The following is a 17,461-nucleotide window of genomic DNA, read 5'->3' on the forward strand; positions in this document are numbered from 1 at the left end:
CCAGGCACTCACATACAGAATGACCAACCTGACTAGCCAGGTAATGTATCCCAATGTGAAGCATTCCCTCTAGAAAAGGGGATGAGGAAGATCAGAATGAAAATGATGAACTGACTGCAATTGGTGGTTGGAATGTGTGCATTCAATGCCTGCACTACACTTGGATTCCACAGTGTGGAGCTAGAACTCCATATTAAAATACAGCACCTGCCGAGTGCTGCAGAAATCCACCCAGCCTCATCTCTCACAAGCACCCACTGAATGAAGTTTTTCCATTGCCATCGGAGGAGCTGCCAAACTCCTGAGCTACCTCCCAATAGCTCACACCAGCCTTGGGGTTAAACGTCTGCCTGATGGCGCTGGCCAGCCATGGGTCTCTTCAACCCGTGAATATAGGAGGTATGATCAGTAAGTTCGCAGATGACACGAAAATTGGTGGTGTCATAAATAGTGACGAGGAAACCCCGCGATTACAGGACGATATAGATGGGCTGGTAAGATGGGCAGAGCAGTGGCAAATGGATTTAATCCTGAGAAGTGTGAGGTGATGCATTGTGGGAGGACGAACAAAGCAAGGGAATATACAATGGATGGTAGGACCCTAGGAAGTACAGGGGGTCAGACGGACTGAAGGCAGCAGCACAGGTCGATAAGGTGGTTAGGAAGGCATATGGGATACTTGTCTTTATTCACCGAAGCATAGAACATAAGAGCAGGGATGTTATGATGGAGCTGTATAAAACGCTAGTTAGGCCACAGCTGGAGTACTGTGTACAGTTCTGGTCACCACACTATAGGAAGCATGTGATTGCAATGGAGAAGGTGCAGAGGAGATTCACCAGGATGTTGCCTGGGGCTGGAGCATTTCAGTAATGAAGAGAGACTGGATAGGCTGGGGTTGTTTTCCTTGGAGCGGAGAAGGCTGAGGGGAGATATGATTGAGGTGTATAAAATTATGAGGGACCTTGATAGGTTAGATAGGAAGAAACTTTTTCCCTTAGCAGAGGTGTCAATAATCAGGGGGCATAGATTTAAGGTAAAGTGCAGGAGGTTTAGAGGGAATTTGAGGAAAAAAAATTTCACTCAGAGGGTGGTTGGAATCTGGAACGCACTGCCTGAAGTGGTGGTAGAGGCACGAACCCTCACAACATTTAAGAAGTATTTAGATGAGCATTTGAAACACCATAGCATACAAGGCTACGGGCCAAGTGCTGAAAAATGGGATTAGAATAGTTAGGTGCTTGATGGCTGGCACAAACACGATGGGCCGAACGGTCTGTTTCTGTGCTGCATAACTCTATGACTATGACTCTAACCCCAAGCAATCAGCAATCTGAGCCACAGCCTTCCCTCAGGAATTGAGGGGTATTGACCCCTTCCGCAACGCTCAATAGCCAAGGCGACACACTAGTTCACACCCCCCAGCCCTCCCCTCACCGCCAGCAATGCTCAGATCAAGGGTTCTCGATATAAAATAACTAGGTCTGTTGGTGGCCAGTTACAAGCAGTTCCACTGTTGCCAATCTCACATTCCTAGGGTTCGGAGAAGGGTGGGGGTGAATATGTTAGGGTGGGGGTGAATGGACTGGGGTTGGAGTAAAGGGATTAGTTCGGGTTGGAGGTCAAGTTTGGGGTGCATGAGTTAGAATTGGGGGTGAGGTTAGGGTGAATGAGTTGGGATTAGAGGTCAAATTGGGGCGAATGGGTTTAGTCAGGTGGGGTGAATGGGGCAGGAATCAGAGTTCAATTCCTGAGGTTTATTTTGCTGCTGAGTAAAACATGTTAAACACCTTTGATACTAAAATCAACTGAAACCCCAGAAATATCTCAATAGAAAGACAGAAAGAGACTGCTGACCAAACATTTGGATGAGGGGGTCAGGACAATATTTTGCGACAGGGATGTGGGTGGAGGGATATCACAGAGCGCTGACGTAAAAATCAATCACTTCTTAGCATCTGCACTGTACAAGGCCAACTAAATCAAACAAGGATGTTTATAAAACTGTTCAATGATTGCACAACATTACACACACAGAGCAACAGGTAACCTTGAACATTTCAACCTCATAAATTAATTGGTTTAACACAACGTTAAAATAATTAGTAGCTTGAGATGTTTTGCTACAAGTGACTCACAAATGAAGTGATATGGGGGTTGCACTTTGCATTGGGGAAATGGTAAACACGCTTTGGTTTAGTCAATGACTCTGTGTTGGGTGAGTGCTTTCGTCTCTGGCTTCTGCTGAGGTCATTGGTTTCAGCGGGCACAATACAGCAGAGCCCTGGGATAAGGACAGAGCTACCAGTCAGCATTCCCACTGCTCAATCGCTGTCCAGCCAATGACGCCATGTGGCAGCTGGGCAAGGATAGGGCAGGGACCAGCTGGTGATATTCTGAATGGTGGAAGAACCCGCATACACTCATCATCTCAGTTCAATTGTGGAACTGAACCTCAGAACAAGTCAGAGCCTGCACGGGGGAGTGTAGAGAGGAGAGAGGAGAGAATAGAATGGGAAGGAGAGAGAATAGAATGGGAAGGAGAGAGGATAGAATGGGAAGGAGAGAGGAGAGGTTGGGAAGGGGGAAGGAGAGGTTGGGAAGGGGGAAGGAGAGGTTGGGAAGGGGGAAGGAGAGGTTGGGAAGGGGGAAGGAGAGGTTGGGAAGGGGGAAGGAGAGGTTGGGAAGGGGGAAGGAGAGGTTGGGAAGGGGGAAGGAGAGGTTGGGAAGGGGGAAGGAGAGGTTGGGAAGGGGGAAGGAGAGGTTGGGAAGGGGGAAGGAGAGGTTGGGAAGGGGGAAGGAGAGGTTGGGAAGGGGGAAGGAGAGGTTGGGAAGGGGGAAGGAGAGGTTGGGAAGGGGGAAGGAGAGGTTGGGAAGGGGGAAGGAGAGGTTGGGAAGGGGGAAGGAGAGGTTGGGAAGGGGGAAGGAGAGGTTGGGAAGGGGGAAGGAGAGGTTGGGAAGGGGGAAGGAGAGGTTGGGAAGGGGGAAGGAGAGGTTGGGAAGGGGGAAGGAGAGGTTGGGAAGGGGGAAGGAGAGGTTGGGAAGGGGGAAGGAGAGGTTGGGAAGGGGGAAGGAGAGGTTGGGAAGGGGGAAGGAGAGGTTGGGAAGGGGGAAGGAGAGGTTGGGAAGGGGGAAGGAGAGGTTGGGAAGGGGGAAGGAGAGGTTGGGAAGGGGAAAGGAGAGGTTGGGAAGGGGAAAGGAGAGGTTGGGAAGGAAAGGATAGAATGGGAAGGAAAGGATAGAATGGGAAGGAGAAAGGAGAGGTTGGGAAGGAGAAAGGAGAGGTTGGGAAGGAGAAAGGAGAGGTTGGGAAGGAGAAAGGAGAGGTTGGGAAGGAGAAAGGAGAGGTTGGGAAGGAGAAAGGAGAGGTTGGGAAGGAGAAAGGAGAGGTTGGGAAGGAGAAAGGAGAGGTTGGGAAGGAGAAAGGAGAGGTTGGGAAGGGGAAAGGAGAGGTTGGGAAGGGGAAAGGAGAGGTTGGGAAGGGGAAAGGAGAGGTTGGGAAGGGGAAAGGAGAGGTTGGGAAGGGGAAAGGAGAGGTTGGGAAGGGGAAAGGAGAGGTTGGGAAGGGGAAAGGAGAGGTTGGGAAGGGGAAAGGAGAGGTTGGGAAGGGGAAAGGAGAGGTTGGGAAGGGGAAAGGAGAGGTTGGGAAGGGGAAAGGAGAGGTTGGGAAGGGGAAAGGGGAGGTTGGGAAGGAAAGGATAGGATGGGAAGGAGAGAGGAGAGGTTGGGAAGGGGGAAGGAGAGGTTGGGAAGGGGAAAGGAGAGGTTGGAAGGGGAAAGGAGAGGTTGGGAAGGAAAGGATAGAATGGGAAGGAAAGGATAGAATGGGAAGGAGAAAGGAGAGGTTGGGAAGGAGAAAGGAGAGGTTGGGAAGGAGAAAGGAGAGGTTGGGAAGGAGAAAGGAGAGGTTGGGAAGGAGAAAGGAGAGGTTGGGAAGGAGAAAGGAGAGGTTGGGAAGGAGAAAGGAGAGGTTGGGAAGGAGAAAGGAGAGGTTGGGAAGGAGAAAGGAGAGGTTGGGAAGGGGAAAGGAGAGGTTGGGAAGGGGAAAGGAGAGGTTGGGAAGGGGAAAGGAGAGGTTGGGAAGGGAAAGGAGAGGTTGGGAAGGGGAAAGGAGAGGTTGGGAAGGGGAAAGGAGAGGTTGGGAAGGGGAAAGGAGAGGTTGGGAAGGGGAAAGGAGAGGTTGGGAAGGGGAAAGGAGAGGTTGGGAAGGGGAAAGGAGAGGTTGGGAAGGGGAAAGGGGAGGTTGGGAAGGAAAGGATAGGATGGGAAGGAGAGAGGAGAGGGTGGGAAGGAGAGAGGAGAGGGTGGGAAGGAGAGAGGAGAGGGTGGGAAGGAGAGAGGAGAGGGTGGGAAGGAGAGAGGAGAGGGTGGGAAGGAGAGAGGAGAGGGTGGAAGGAGAGAGGAGAGGGTGGGAAGGAGAGAGGAGAGGGTGGGAAGGAGAGAGGAGAGGGTGGGAAGGAGAGAGGAGAGGGTGGGAAGGAGAGAGGAGAGGGTGGAAGGAGAGAGGAGAGGGTGGGAAGGAGAGAGGAGAGGGTGGGAAGGAGAGAGGAGAGGGTGGGAAGGAGAGAGGAGAGGGTGGGAAGGAGAGAGGAGAGGGTGGGAAGGAGAGAGGAGAGGGTGGGAAGGAGAGAGGAGAGGGTGGGAAGGAGAGAGGAGAGGGTGGGAAGGAGAGAGGAGAGGGTGGGAAGGAGAGAGGAGAGGGTGGGAAGGAGAGAGGAGAGGGTGGGAAGGAGAGAGGAGAGGGTGGGAAGGAGAGAGGAGAGGGTGGGAAGGAGAGAGGAGAGGGTGGGAAAGAGAGAGGAGAGGGTGGGAAAGAGAGAGGAGAGGGTGGGAAGGAGAAAGGAGAGATTGGAAGGAGAAAGGAGAGATTGGGAAGGAGAGGACAGAATGGGAGGAAGAGAGGAGAGGTTGGAGAGGAGAGGGGAGGTTGGGAAGGAGACAGAAGTTGGGAAGGGGAGAGAGGAGAAAGTTGGGAAGGGGAGAGAGGAGAAGTTGGGAAGGGAGAGAGGAGAGGTTGGGAAGGGAGAGAAGAGAAGTTGGGAAGGGAGAGAGGAGAAGTTGGGAAGGGGAGAGAGGAGAAGTTGGGAAGGAGAGAGAGAAGTTGGAAGGAGAGAGAGGAGAGGTTGGGAAGGAGAGGATAGAATGGGAAGGAGAGGATAGAATAGGAAGGGAAGAGGAGAGGTTGGAAGAAGTTAACAATCACGTTTTCGAGAAAAGGCATGGAATTCATTAAAGAACATATCATTCTTTTGTAGGTAGTACAGAAACAGCCAGCAGGATCAGTCATATCTCGGAACATGGCAAAGCTGCAATCAATTCATTTCACCCTGACCACGTGTCATACCTTCATTGGAGAGATGTGTGAGTGCGAGACGTAGCCGTGAACGTTCTCGATTTGGGACAGGTTCTTCTCTGAAACGTGAACAAGTTCTGGCCCCTTCATCTGATTGGGTAGGTGCGCTGGACTGTGCTCCAAGGGCGGAGTGTCTTCATCTTGGTAACGATATTTCTGGAAGCAGATCAAAGGGAAAAGATCAAAGCCAACGCTGTGGCCAGACCTACAAATTTTCGATACAGACAAAGATCCCTCTCAAACCCAAGGGAATTCACTGTACTGTACCCCAGTATTATACAGTGACAGACCTTCCCCACCAGAACTGAACATCTGTGTTATACAGTGACAGACCTGTACCCACCAGTATAAGTACTGTACCTCATTGTTATACAGTGACCCTCTGACAGTGCAGTGCTCCCTCAGTACTGACCCCTCCCACAGTGCAGCACTCCCTCAGTACTGACCCCTCCCACAGTGCAGCACTCCCTCAGTACTGACCCTCCGACAGTGCAGCACTCCCTCAGTACTGACCCTCCGACAGTGCAGCACTCCCTCAGTACTGACCCTCCGACAGTGCAGCACTCCCTCAGTACTGACCCTCCGACAAAGCTGTGCGCCCTCAGCACTGACCCTCTGACAGTGCAGCACTCCCTCAGTACTGACACTGGGAGTGTCAGCCTGGATTTTGGGGCCTACGGGAAAGATTCGACATTCAACATGATCCTAACAACCACTCCTGGGACACAGGAAAAGTCAGAAAGTGCAGAGTTTGAGCTAAAAATGATGAGGCGCCAAACAAGTCAGAGTTTGGGGATTTACATCGCTCTGCATTCTTGGCTAGTTATGCTGCAGGCTGGAGGAATAGGTGACAAATACATCACTAAATATTTAATTCTATTAGGCCCCAAGATGATCGCTTGACCACATATACGAACCATCACTTAAACCGTCTACTTCCATCGCTGTAACGTTGCCTTTTTCTGCCCCTGCTTCAGCTCATCTGCTGCTGATACCCTCATCCACGCATTTGTCACCTCCAGACTGAACTATTCCAAGTTCCTCCTGCCCGGGTCCCATCTTCCGTAAATGTGAACTGATCGAAAACTCTGCTGCCCTGGATCCTAACTCATAACAAGTCCCATTCAATCATCATCCCCTGTGCTCGCTGACCTACACTGGCTCCTGGTCCAGAAATGCCTCAATTTTAGAATTCTCATCCTTATTTTCAAACCTCTCCATGACTTTGCCTCTCCCTATCTCTGATACCTCCTGCAGCCCTGTAACCCTCTGAGATTGCTGCGCTCCTCCAATTCTGGCCTCAAGCATTCCCGATTTCCATCACTCCACCATTAGCGGCCGTGCCTTCAGCTGCCTGGGCCCTAAGCTCTGGAATTGCCTCTCTAAATCTCTACGCCTCTCTCTCTCCTCCTTTAAGATGCTCTTTAAAACCTCCCTCTTTGACCAAGCTTTTGATAACCTGTCCCAATATCTCTTTATGTAGCTCAGTGTCAAATTTTGTTTGATAACACTCCTGTGCAGTGCCTTGGGACATTTTAGTACTTTAAAGGGAATAGATAAATGCAAATTTTTGTTGAATCCATTTCCTCATGAGGAATAAATGCAGTAGCTGCCAGGTTGCTGAACAGAAGATCGCCAGAAGCAGAGAAAGAAACCTTACTTGGCAATGATGAAAGAAGCAAATGAAGATTAATGGAAGCTGATAGTTTGCAGTAATGAAACAGGATTGTGCAAAGCTCATAATGTAGAACAGATATTCGATCTTAATCCAACCACAGAATAAACTTCACTGCAGGCTCAGTGACATTGCAACCCAGCACATTAAACAAGGGAAGAGCAGCTCAGTCCACTGTCCAAAGCAGCAGAATGTTAGCCACTCACTTCTCTATGTATAGAACGTTCCCCACATACACACAAATGTTCAGTGGACAGCACACCCGCCTCAGAGTTAGAAAGGTGTGGATTCAAGCCGCACTCCAATGACTTGAGCACATAATTCGGGCCTGCACGCCTGTACAGTACGGAGGGAGCGCCGCACTGTCGGAGGGTCAGCGCTGAGGGAGCGCCGCACTGCCGGAGGGTCAGCGCTGAGGGAGCGCCGCACTGCCGGAGGGTCAGCGCTGAGGGAGCGCCGCACTGCCGGAGGGTCAGCGCTGAGGGAGCGCCGCACTGCCGGAGGGTCAGCGCTGAGGGAGCGCCGCACTGCCGGAGGGTCAGCGCTGAGGGAGCGCCGCACTGCCGGAGGGTCAGCGCTGAGGGAGCGCCGCACTGCCGGAGGGTCAGCGCTGAGGGAGCGCCGCACTGCCGGAGGGTCAGCGCTGAGGGAGCGCCGCACTGCCGGAGGGTCAGCGCTGAGGGAGCGCCGCACTGCCGGAGGGTCAGCGCTGAGGGAGCGCCGCACTGCCGGAGGGTCAGCGCTGAGGGAGCGCCGCACTGCCGGAGGGTCAGCGCTGAGGGAGCGCCGCACTGCCGGAGGGTCAGCGCTGAGGGAGCGCCGCACTGCCGGAGGGTCAGCGCTGAGGGAGCGCCGCACTGCCGGAGGGTCAGCGCTGAGGGAGCGCCGCACTGCCGGAGGGTCAGCGCTGAGGGAGCGCCGCACTGCCGGAGGGTCAGCGCTGAGGGAGCGCCGCACTGCCGGAGGGTCAGCGCTGAGGGAGCGCCGCACTGCCGGAGGGTCAGCGCTGAGGGAGCGCCGCACTGCCGGAGGGTCAGCGCTGAGGGAGCGCCGCACTGCCGGAGGGTCAGCGCTGAGGGAGCGCCGCACTGCCGGAGGGTCAGCGCTGAGGGAGCGCCGCACTGCCGGAGGGTCAGCGCTGAGGGAGCGCCGCACTGCCGGAGGGTCAGCGCTGAGGGAGCGCCGCACTGCCGGAGGGTCAGCGCTGAGGGAGCGCCGCACTGCCGGAGGGTCAGCGCTGAGGGAGCGCCGCACTGCCGGAGGGTCAGCGCTGAGGGAGCGCCGCACTGCCGGAGGGTCAGCGCTGAGGGAGCGCCGCACTGCCGGAGGGTCAGCGCTGAGGGAGCGCCGCACTGCCGGAGGGTCAGCGCTGAGGGAGCGCCGCACTGCCGGAGGGTCAGCGCTGAGGGAGCGCCGCACTGCCGGAGGGTCAGCGCTGAGGGAGCGCCGCACTGCCGGAGGGTCAGCGCTGAGGGAGCGCCGCACTGCCGGAGGGTCAGCGCTGAGGGAGCGCCGCACTGCCGGAGGGTCAGCGCTGAGGGAGCGCCGCACTGCCGGAGGGTCAGCGCTGAGGGAGCGCCGCACTGTCGGAGGGTCAGTACTGAGGGAGCGCCGCACGGTCGGGAGGGTCAGCACTGAGGGAGCATTATGCTGTCAGAGGGTCAGTACCGAGGCAGTGCCATACTGTCAGAAGTAATTAATTGGTGTAAAAAGATTTGGGATATCCTGAGGTTGTGAATGATCCTGAAGAAATGCAAGTCTTTCTTTACTTCCTGACATACCATTACACTCATCTGAGCTGTCACTCGTAAAACAGTGTAGATGGAGCTTTGCTCTGTATCTAGCCCTGTGCTGTACCTGTCCTGGGAGTGTTTGATGAGGACAGTGTAGAGATTATTTTTACACCATTCAAGTGCATTAAAAAAATACCCACCCATCATGAAACTATCAAAATCCTAGTAAACAAATCGATGATGTCAGGCTGCGTGAAGATATTACACAGTCTGTGAATCCTGTTTAGAGGTCTCTTGGGTCCTGTTTAATATTCTCAGATGCTGTGGGTTGGAGGCAATACATTTGGTTTAGGAATACGGGTGGGCTCGGAGCAGAATCAGCCTTTAAAGTGTGAAAGTGATAAATATTTGTAATGTCAAGCAACCCACAGCCTAGCAACGGCCTCCCACATCCCCCGATGTGCCTCTGCCCTGATAGATGTTGGGTAAGAAACTGAAGGCTTATCACACTCTATAACTGGCTCTATCCAGCGCTCAGTGACATCCAATGGAGAGGAGCAGGAGGAGGAGGAGGAGGAGGAGCAGCCAATTGATTAACTCAATTTGCTCACTGGGCTCTTCCGCCTAACAGCTCCCAGTCGTGATGTTTTATAAATGAGCTGAGCTCTCAGTGCGGAAATTACATGTTCTGCAAATTGGCAGCAAGCAGCTCACCGAAACTCAGAAATAAGCAGCGAGCACCAATCACAGCTACAGTCAGCCTTTGTCAGAGAAGGAACTTGCATTTCTATAGCAACTTTCAGCACTCCAGGGTGCGCCAAAGGTCTTCACAGCCAACAAAGTGTAGTCACTGTTATAATGAAGGAAATGCAGCAGCCAATTTATGCACAGCAGGATCCCACAAACAACAATTAGAGATACAGCACTGAAACAGGCCCTTCGGCCCACCGAGTCTGTGCCGACCATCAACCACCCATTTATACTAATCCTACACTAATACCATATTCCTACCACATTCCCACCTGTCCCAATATTTCCCTACCACCTACCTATACTAGTGACAATTTATAATGGCCAATTTACCTATCAACCTGCAAGTCTTTTGGCTTGTGGGAGGAAACCGGAGTACCCGGAGAAAACCCAGACACAGGGAGAACTTGCAAACTCCACACAGGCAGTACCCGGAATCGAACCTGGGTCCTTGGAGCTGTGAGGCTGCAGTGCTAACCACTGCGCCACTGTGCCGCCTAATGTGATAATGACCAGATAATATGTTTTAAGGATGTTGGCTCAATGATAAATATTGGTCCCAGGACACCGGAGAGAAGCCCCCTGCTCTTATTGAAATAATGGTCGCAGAATTTTTTACATGCACCTGAGAGGGCAGATGGCTCTTTGTTTAAAGTCTCGCCCGAAAGATGACACCTCCAACAGTGCAGCACTCCATCAGTGCTGACCCTCCGACAGTGCGGTGCTCCCTCAGTACTGACCCTCCGACAGTGCAGTGCTCCCTCAGTAATGACCCTCCGACAGTGCAGTGCTCCCTCAGTACTGACCCTCCGACAGTGCAGTGCTCCCTCAGTACTGACCCTCCGACAGTGCAGTGCTCCCTCAGTACTGACCCTCCGACAGTGCAGTGCTCCCTCAGTACTGACCCTCCGACAGTGCAGTGCTCCCTCAGTACTGACCCTCCGACAGTGCAGTGCTCCCTCAGTACTGACCCTCCGACAGTGCAGTGCTCCCTCAGTACTGACCCTCCGACAGTGCAGTGCTCCCTCAATACTGACCCTCCGACAGTGCAGTGCTCCCTCAGTACTGACCCTCCGACAGTGCAGTGCTCCCTCAGTACTGACCCTCCGACAGTGCAGTCCTCCCTCAGTACTGACCCTCCGACATTGCAGCACTCCCTCAGTACTGACCCTCCGACATTGCAGCGCTCCCTCAGTACTGACCCTCCGACAGTGCAGCGCTCCCTCAGTACTGACCCTCTGACAGTGCAGTGCTCCCTCAGTACTGACCCTCCGACAGTGCAGTGCTCCCTCAGTACTGACCCTCCGACAGTGCAGTGCTCCCTCAGTACTGACCCTCCGACAGTGCAGCACTCCCTCAGTACTGATCCTCCAACAGTGCAGTGCTCCCTCAGTACTGACCCTCCAACAGTGCAGTGCTCCCTCAGTACTGACCCTCTGACAGTGCAGTGCTCCCTCAGTACTGACCCTCTGACAGTGCAGTGCTCCCTCAGTACTGACCCTCTGACAGTGCGGTACTCCCTCAGTACTGACCCTCTGACAGTGCGGTGCTCCCTCAGTACTGACCCTCCGACAGTGCAGTGCTCCCTCAGTACTGACCCTCCGACAGTGCGGTACTCCCTCAGTACTGACCCTCTGACAGTGCGGTGCTCCCTCAGTACTGACCCTCTGACAGTGCGGTGCTCCCTCAGTACTGACCCTCCGACAGTGCAGCACTCCCTCAGTACTGACCCTCTGACAGTGCAGTGCTCCCTCAGTACTGACCCTCCAACAGTGCAGTGCTCCCTCAGTACTGACCCTCCAACAGTGCGGTACTCCCTCAGTACTGACCCTCTGAAAGTGCGGTGCTCCCTGAGTACTGACCCTCTGACAGTGCAGTGCTCCCTCAGTACTGACCCTCCGACAGTGCAGTGCTCCCTCAGTACTGACCCTCCGACAGTGCAGCACTCCCTCAGTACTGACCCTCCGACAGTGCAGTGCTCCCTCAGTACTGACCCTCTGACAGTGCGGTGCTCCCTCAGTACTGACCCTCCGACAGTGCAGTGCTCCCTCAGTACTGACCCTCTGACAGTGCAGTGCTCCCTCAGTACTGACCCTCTGACAGTGCGGTACTCCCTCAGTACTGACCCTCTGACAGTGCAGTGCTCCCTCAGTACTGACCCTCTGACAGTGCGGTACTCCCTCAGTACTGACCCTCTGACAGTGCGGTGCTCCCTCAGTACTGACCCTCCGACAGTGCAGCACTACCTCAGTACTGACCCTCCGACAGTGCAGCGCTCCCTCAGTACTGACCCTCTGACAGTGCAGTGCTCCCTCAGTACTGACCCTCCAACAGTGCGGTGCTCCCTCAGTACTGACCCTCCGACAGTGCGGTACTCCCTCAGTACGGACCCTCCGACAGTGCGGTACTCCCTCAGTACTGACCCTCTGACAGTGCGGTGCTCCCTCAGTACTGACCCTCCGACAGTGCGGTGCTCCCTCAGTACTGACCCTCCGACAGTGCAGTGCTCCCTCAGTACGGACCCTCCGACAGTGCGGTGCTCCCTCAGTACTGACCCTCTGACAGTGCGGTGCTCCCTGAGTACTGACCCTCCAACAGTGCGGTACTCCCTCAGTACTGACCCTCCGACAGTGCGGTACTCCCTCAGTACTGACCCTCTGACAGTGCGGTACTCCCTCAGTACGGACCCTCTGACAGTGCGGTACTCCCTCAGTACTGACCCTCTGACAGTGCGGTACTCCCTCAGTACTGACCCTCTGACAGTGCAGTGCTCCCCCAGTACTGACCCTCTGACAGTGCGGTACTCCCTCAGTACTGACCCTCTGACAGTGCGGTGCTCCCTGAGTACTGACCCTCCAACAGTGCAGTGCTCCCTCAGTACGGACCCTCTGACAGTGCAGCACTCCCTCAGTACTGACCCTCTGACAGTGCGGCGCTCCCTCAGTACTGACCCTCTGACAGTGCGGTGCTCCCTCAGTACTGACCCTCTGACAGTGCGGTGCTCCCTCAGTACTGACCCTCTGACAGTGCGGTGCTCCCTCAGTACTGACCCTCCGACAGTGCAGCACTCCCTCAGTACTGACCCTCTGACAGTGCGGTGCTCCCTCAGTACTGACCCTCTGACAGTGCGGTGCTCCCTCAGTACTGACCCTCTGACAGTGCGGTGCTCCCTCAGTACTGACCCTCTGACAGTGCAGTGCTCCCTCAGTACTGACCCTCCAACAGTGTGGTGCTCCCTCAGTACTGACCCTCCGACAGTGCGGTACTCCCTCAGTACGGACCCTCCGACAGTGCGGTACTCCCTCAGTACTGACCCTCTGACAGTGCGGTGCTCCCTGAGTACTGACCCTCTGACAGTGCGGTGCTCCCTGAGTACTGACCCTCCAACAGTGCGGTACTCCCTCAGTACTGACCCTCCGACAGTGCGGTACTCCCTCAGTACTGACCCTCCGACAGTGCGGTACTCCCTCAGTACTGACCCTCCGACAGTGCGGTACTCCCTCAGTACGGACCCTCTGACAGTGCGGTACTCCCTCAGTACTGACCCTCTGACAGTGCGGTACTCCCTCAGTACTGACCCTCTGACAGTGCAGTGCTCCCTCAGTACTGACCCTCTGACAGTGCAGTGCTCCCTCAGTACTGACCCTCTGACAGTGCGGTGCTCCCTCAGTACTGACCCTCTGACAGTGCAGTGCTCCCTGAGTACTGACCCTCCGAAAGTGCGGTGCTCCCTGAGTACTGACCCTCCAACAGTGCAGTGCTCCCTCAGTACGGACCCTCTGACAGTGCAGCACTCCCTCAGTACTGACCCTCCGACAGTGCAGTGCTCCCTCAGTACGGACCCTCTGACAGTGCAGCACTCCCTCAGTACTGACCCTCTGACAGTGCAGCACTCCCTCAGTACTGACCCTCTGACAGTGCGGTGCTCCCTCAGTACTGACCCTCTGACAGTGCAGTGCTCCCTCAGTACGGACCCTCTGACAGTGCAGCACTCCCTCAGTACTGACCCTCTGACAGTGCGGTGCTCCCTCAGTACTGACCCTCTGACAGTGCGGTGCTCCCTCAGTACTGACCCTCTGACAGTGCAGTGCTCCCTGAGTACTGACCCTCCAACAGTGCAGCGCTCCCCGAGTACTGACCCTCCGACAGTGCAGCACTCCCTCAGTACTGACCCTCCAACAGTGCAGCGCTCCCTCAGTACTGACCCTCTGACAGTGCAGCACTCCCTCAGTACTGACCCTCCGACAGTGCAGTGCTCCCTGAGTACTGACCCTCCGACAGCGCGGTTTTCCCTGAGTACTGACCCTCCAACAGTGCAGTGCTCCCTCAGTACGGACCCTCTGACAGTGCAGCACTCCCTCAGTGCTGACCCTCCGACAGTGCAGTGCTCCGTCAGTACGGACCCTCTGACAGTGCAGCGCTCCCTCAGTACTGACCCTCTGACAGTGCAGCACTACCTCAGTACTGACCCTCCGACAGTGCAGCACTCCCTCAGTACTGACCCTCTGACAGTGCGGTACTCCCTCAGTACTGACCCTCTGACAGTGCGGCACTCCCTCAGTACTGACCCTCTGACAGTGCAGCACTCCCTCAGTACTGACCCTCCGACAGTGCAGCACTCCCTCAGTACTGACCCTCTGACAGTGCGGTACTCCCTCAGTACTGACCCTCTGACAGTGCGGTGCTCCCTCAGTACTGACCCTCCAACAGTGCAGCACTCCCTCAGTACTGACCCTCTGACAGTGCGGTGCTCCCTCAGTACTGACCCTCCGACAGTGCGGTGCTCCCTCAGTACTGACCCTCTGACAGTGCGGTGCTCCCTCAGTACTGACCCTCTGACAGTGCGGCTCTCCCTCAGTACTGACCCTCTGACAGTGCGGTGCTCCCTCAGTACTGACCCTCCGACAGTGCAGCACTCCCTCAGTACTGACCCTCTGACAGTGCGGTGCTCCCTCAGTACTGGCACTGGGAGTCTCAGCCTCTATTTTTGAGCTGACGACTCTAGAGTGGGACTCGATTCCACGACCTTCTGGTTCAAGGGCACGCGCACTACCTACAGCACCACGGCTATACTCCCAAGACATGCTCGCTCAGCAGCAGGAACAACAACCTGCAGTGAACTACCCCACATGGATCTGGAGGATGAATCTGGATACTGAGCAGGAGTTAGTGGAAAGGTTAGGTCAGCTGGTTAAAGAGATTGACTTTGTGGAGGCGTCTGAAATTGGGGAGACAGGCAAAAGAGGGTAAAGGGGGGTTCTGGAACATGAAGCCAAGATGGGGAAATATTCTTCATGCCATGCTGGATTGTAGGATGGGTGCACAGTAAAGAAAGAACTTGCATTTACAGTGCGCCTTTCACAAACTTGAGTTGTAGTCATTGTTATAATGTCGGCAGCCAGTTTACACTTTCAAGCATTATTCGGTCATTTATCTCATTGTGGGAACTTGCTGTGAGCAAATTGGCTGTTGCGTTTCCTCCAGTACAATAGTGGCTAACCTCAAAAGTGTTTCATTGATTGTAAAGCACTTTGGGATGTCCCAAGGCGCTATAGAAATGCAAGTCTTTCTTTTCTTTATCGGTTTGAATAAAGGTTTGAGCAGCAAGGGACAGGGGTTGGGTGTAGGAGCTCATCTTTCAGAGGCAAGAGAAAGATTTGGTGATGGATAATATGTGTGGGATGGGAGTGATTGAAAAGGTACAGTAAGTTTTGATGCATCCACCATTTCCCTCTACGCAAAGTGGTGGTTAATTGTAAACCTTTAATCCGATGCTCACAGTGACATCACTTTCAGAGTTTGAAAATACTGGATCATACCCCCATTCAATGGTTTCTTTCAGTTCTGTGAGTTGTCACGGACAGGTGGGAATTCAGAAGCAACTACTTTACCCAGAGTGTGTTGAGAATGTGGAACTCGCTACAACAGGGAGTGGTTGAGGTGAATAGTATAGGTGCATTTAAGGGGAAGCTGGATAAACATATGAAGGACAAAGGAATAGTAGGACATGCTGATAGAGTGAGATGAAGAGGGGTGGGAGGAGGCTCGTGTGGAGCATAAACACCTGCAGAGAGCAGTTGGGCCGAATGGCCTGTATCTGTGCTGTAAACTCAGTGCAATGTTGAAAACGATGCACTGTGTCATAGGGATGGCTGTGCTCAGAAGCTGCTATGTCGACACCAGTTTTAAGGTGTTTGTGATGGACTGTTGGAATATCTCTCACCGATTCACAATCAGACAGATTCCCTTTGTTATGATTTCCTTTGTTAAGTTACAGCCAAGAAGCCAATTGCCAAGGAAAAGTTCAAGACTTTGTCAATTAGCTGAGCTTATGAAGGTAGAAATGAACTTTATCTCCCCCACCCCTCACTCATTGGAGAGTTACGCAGTTTATCAACCAATCAGGCAGATGTAGGCTACATAGACCATGGTCAGTTCATTGTTTGGTCAATTAGCGGGTCACATGGAGAGGCATGTGACCATTCTCTTGAAATGTTGGGAGCTTTTCCATGAGCTGAGTCAATCCAAGCTGCGAAAGACTAGTTCTCCAGTGAAACTGGGATTGCTGGGTGAAGTGTATTAAATTTGCACAATGTATGAGCAAAGCACAGCATTCATCAACTGAGGCACCTTGACCTCAAACCACACCTTCCCCATCTCAGTTAGCCCAGAGACTTAAAGGAGGAGTATGGTTACAAACGGTGTCCACCTGTACTTAACACAGCAACGGCATTAAAATCAAGCACTGTTATCACTAATAGTTTGTAAAATAAATGGAAAAATTAGTACAGCATCACATAAGCTGCTGCAACAGTGGACGTCAGGCCTGTCGCCGCAGTGGACGTCAGGCCTGCCGCCGCAGTGGACCTCAGGCCTGCCGCCACAGAGGACCTCAGGCCTGCTGCTAAGTGGTCATTATGTTAGATACAGCAACAGACATCAAGCCAAGTACAGCAGGATCTCCCACAATACTTCTAGCAGAATCTTCAGGAACTATGAAACTAAACCAACAGGCAGAGACCAAGGAAGATGGAAGACTGATTCAGGTGCGTGCTTTGAGGCTTTTTAACCTTCTAGAGGATACAGATAAACCAAATCCAAGGGAAGTTTACTGACTGTGTCGCCAACAGGTTCGGGCTCACACTAACAGCAGTGACAGTGAGCAGGCAGTTTAGATTAAACCATTAAAGTGAAGAATTTATGAGGAAGAGACTGCCCGAGGAGACAGGGCTGGCAAATTCAGGAGAGAGCTGGATAGCTTCAGGGCAAAGGGAACAATCGTGGGCAAGAGACAGAGTATTGTGAACATGAGGCCCAACCAGATAGATTAATGCTTTCATTCACATTGACACATTCCTTTAGGATATCTCACCCTTAGAGAATTCAACAGTTGGCCAATTATCTGAGCCTATGTTCGCAAAGTCCCGTTTCCCTCCTCACTGAGTCAGATGTCAGGTATAGCTAGCCTTTATATTGGCCGATCAGAAATTGTGGGGTGGGGACAGAATAATTTAAGTTCAGTAACCAACAATTGTGGGTGACAAAGCATCCTCATATTTTATCCCAACAAATCCTATCTTTGGGAGCTGGAAAACCTCCTGCCTCAGTAATGAGAGCTCACTGCATCAGTTCAAGCCACAGGCTATCACTTGCAGTGAATACGTTAGCATTAAATATGAAGAGGGTCTGCCTTTAATTATCCTTCTTGGCTGGCAGTAACCAGCTGACTAACAATGATAAATTCTGCACTGCTTAAAGAGAAAGGAATGTCAATTGGCAGGATTACTGTTCACACTTCCTCCTTGCAGGAAGCCAAATCTAAGTCTTGCATGAACTAAAACACGAAACCTCACTCATGTCATGTATTAATTGCACCAGGGCGTTCAGTAAACAATATCACATAGGATATAAACTCATTCTTCTATCTGCTCCAAAAGGCAGTAAATAACT

General features: G+C 53.3%; 1 protein-coding gene across 1 annotated transcript in view; it reads right to left on the reverse strand.

Annotated features, from left to right (window-relative positions):
• Positions 1-17,461, reverse strand: part of LOC137357325 (disks large homolog 1-like) — a 377,389-nt gene that overhangs the window by 239,123 nt on the left and 120,805 nt on the right. The window contains exon 3 of the mRNA XM_068023579.1: positions 5,345-5,509. Within this exon, the coding sequence (XP_067879680.1) occupies positions 5,345-5,509 (165 nt within the window). The remainder of the gene's footprint in view (positions 1-5,344; positions 5,510-17,461) is intronic.

The sequence above is a fragment of the Heterodontus francisci genome, chromosome 48 (genome assembly GCF_036365525.1).
Source record: "Heterodontus francisci isolate sHetFra1 chromosome 48, sHetFra1.hap1, whole genome shotgun sequence".
Lineage (NCBI taxonomy): Eukaryota > Metazoa > Chordata > Chondrichthyes > Heterodontiformes > Heterodontidae > Heterodontus > Heterodontus francisci.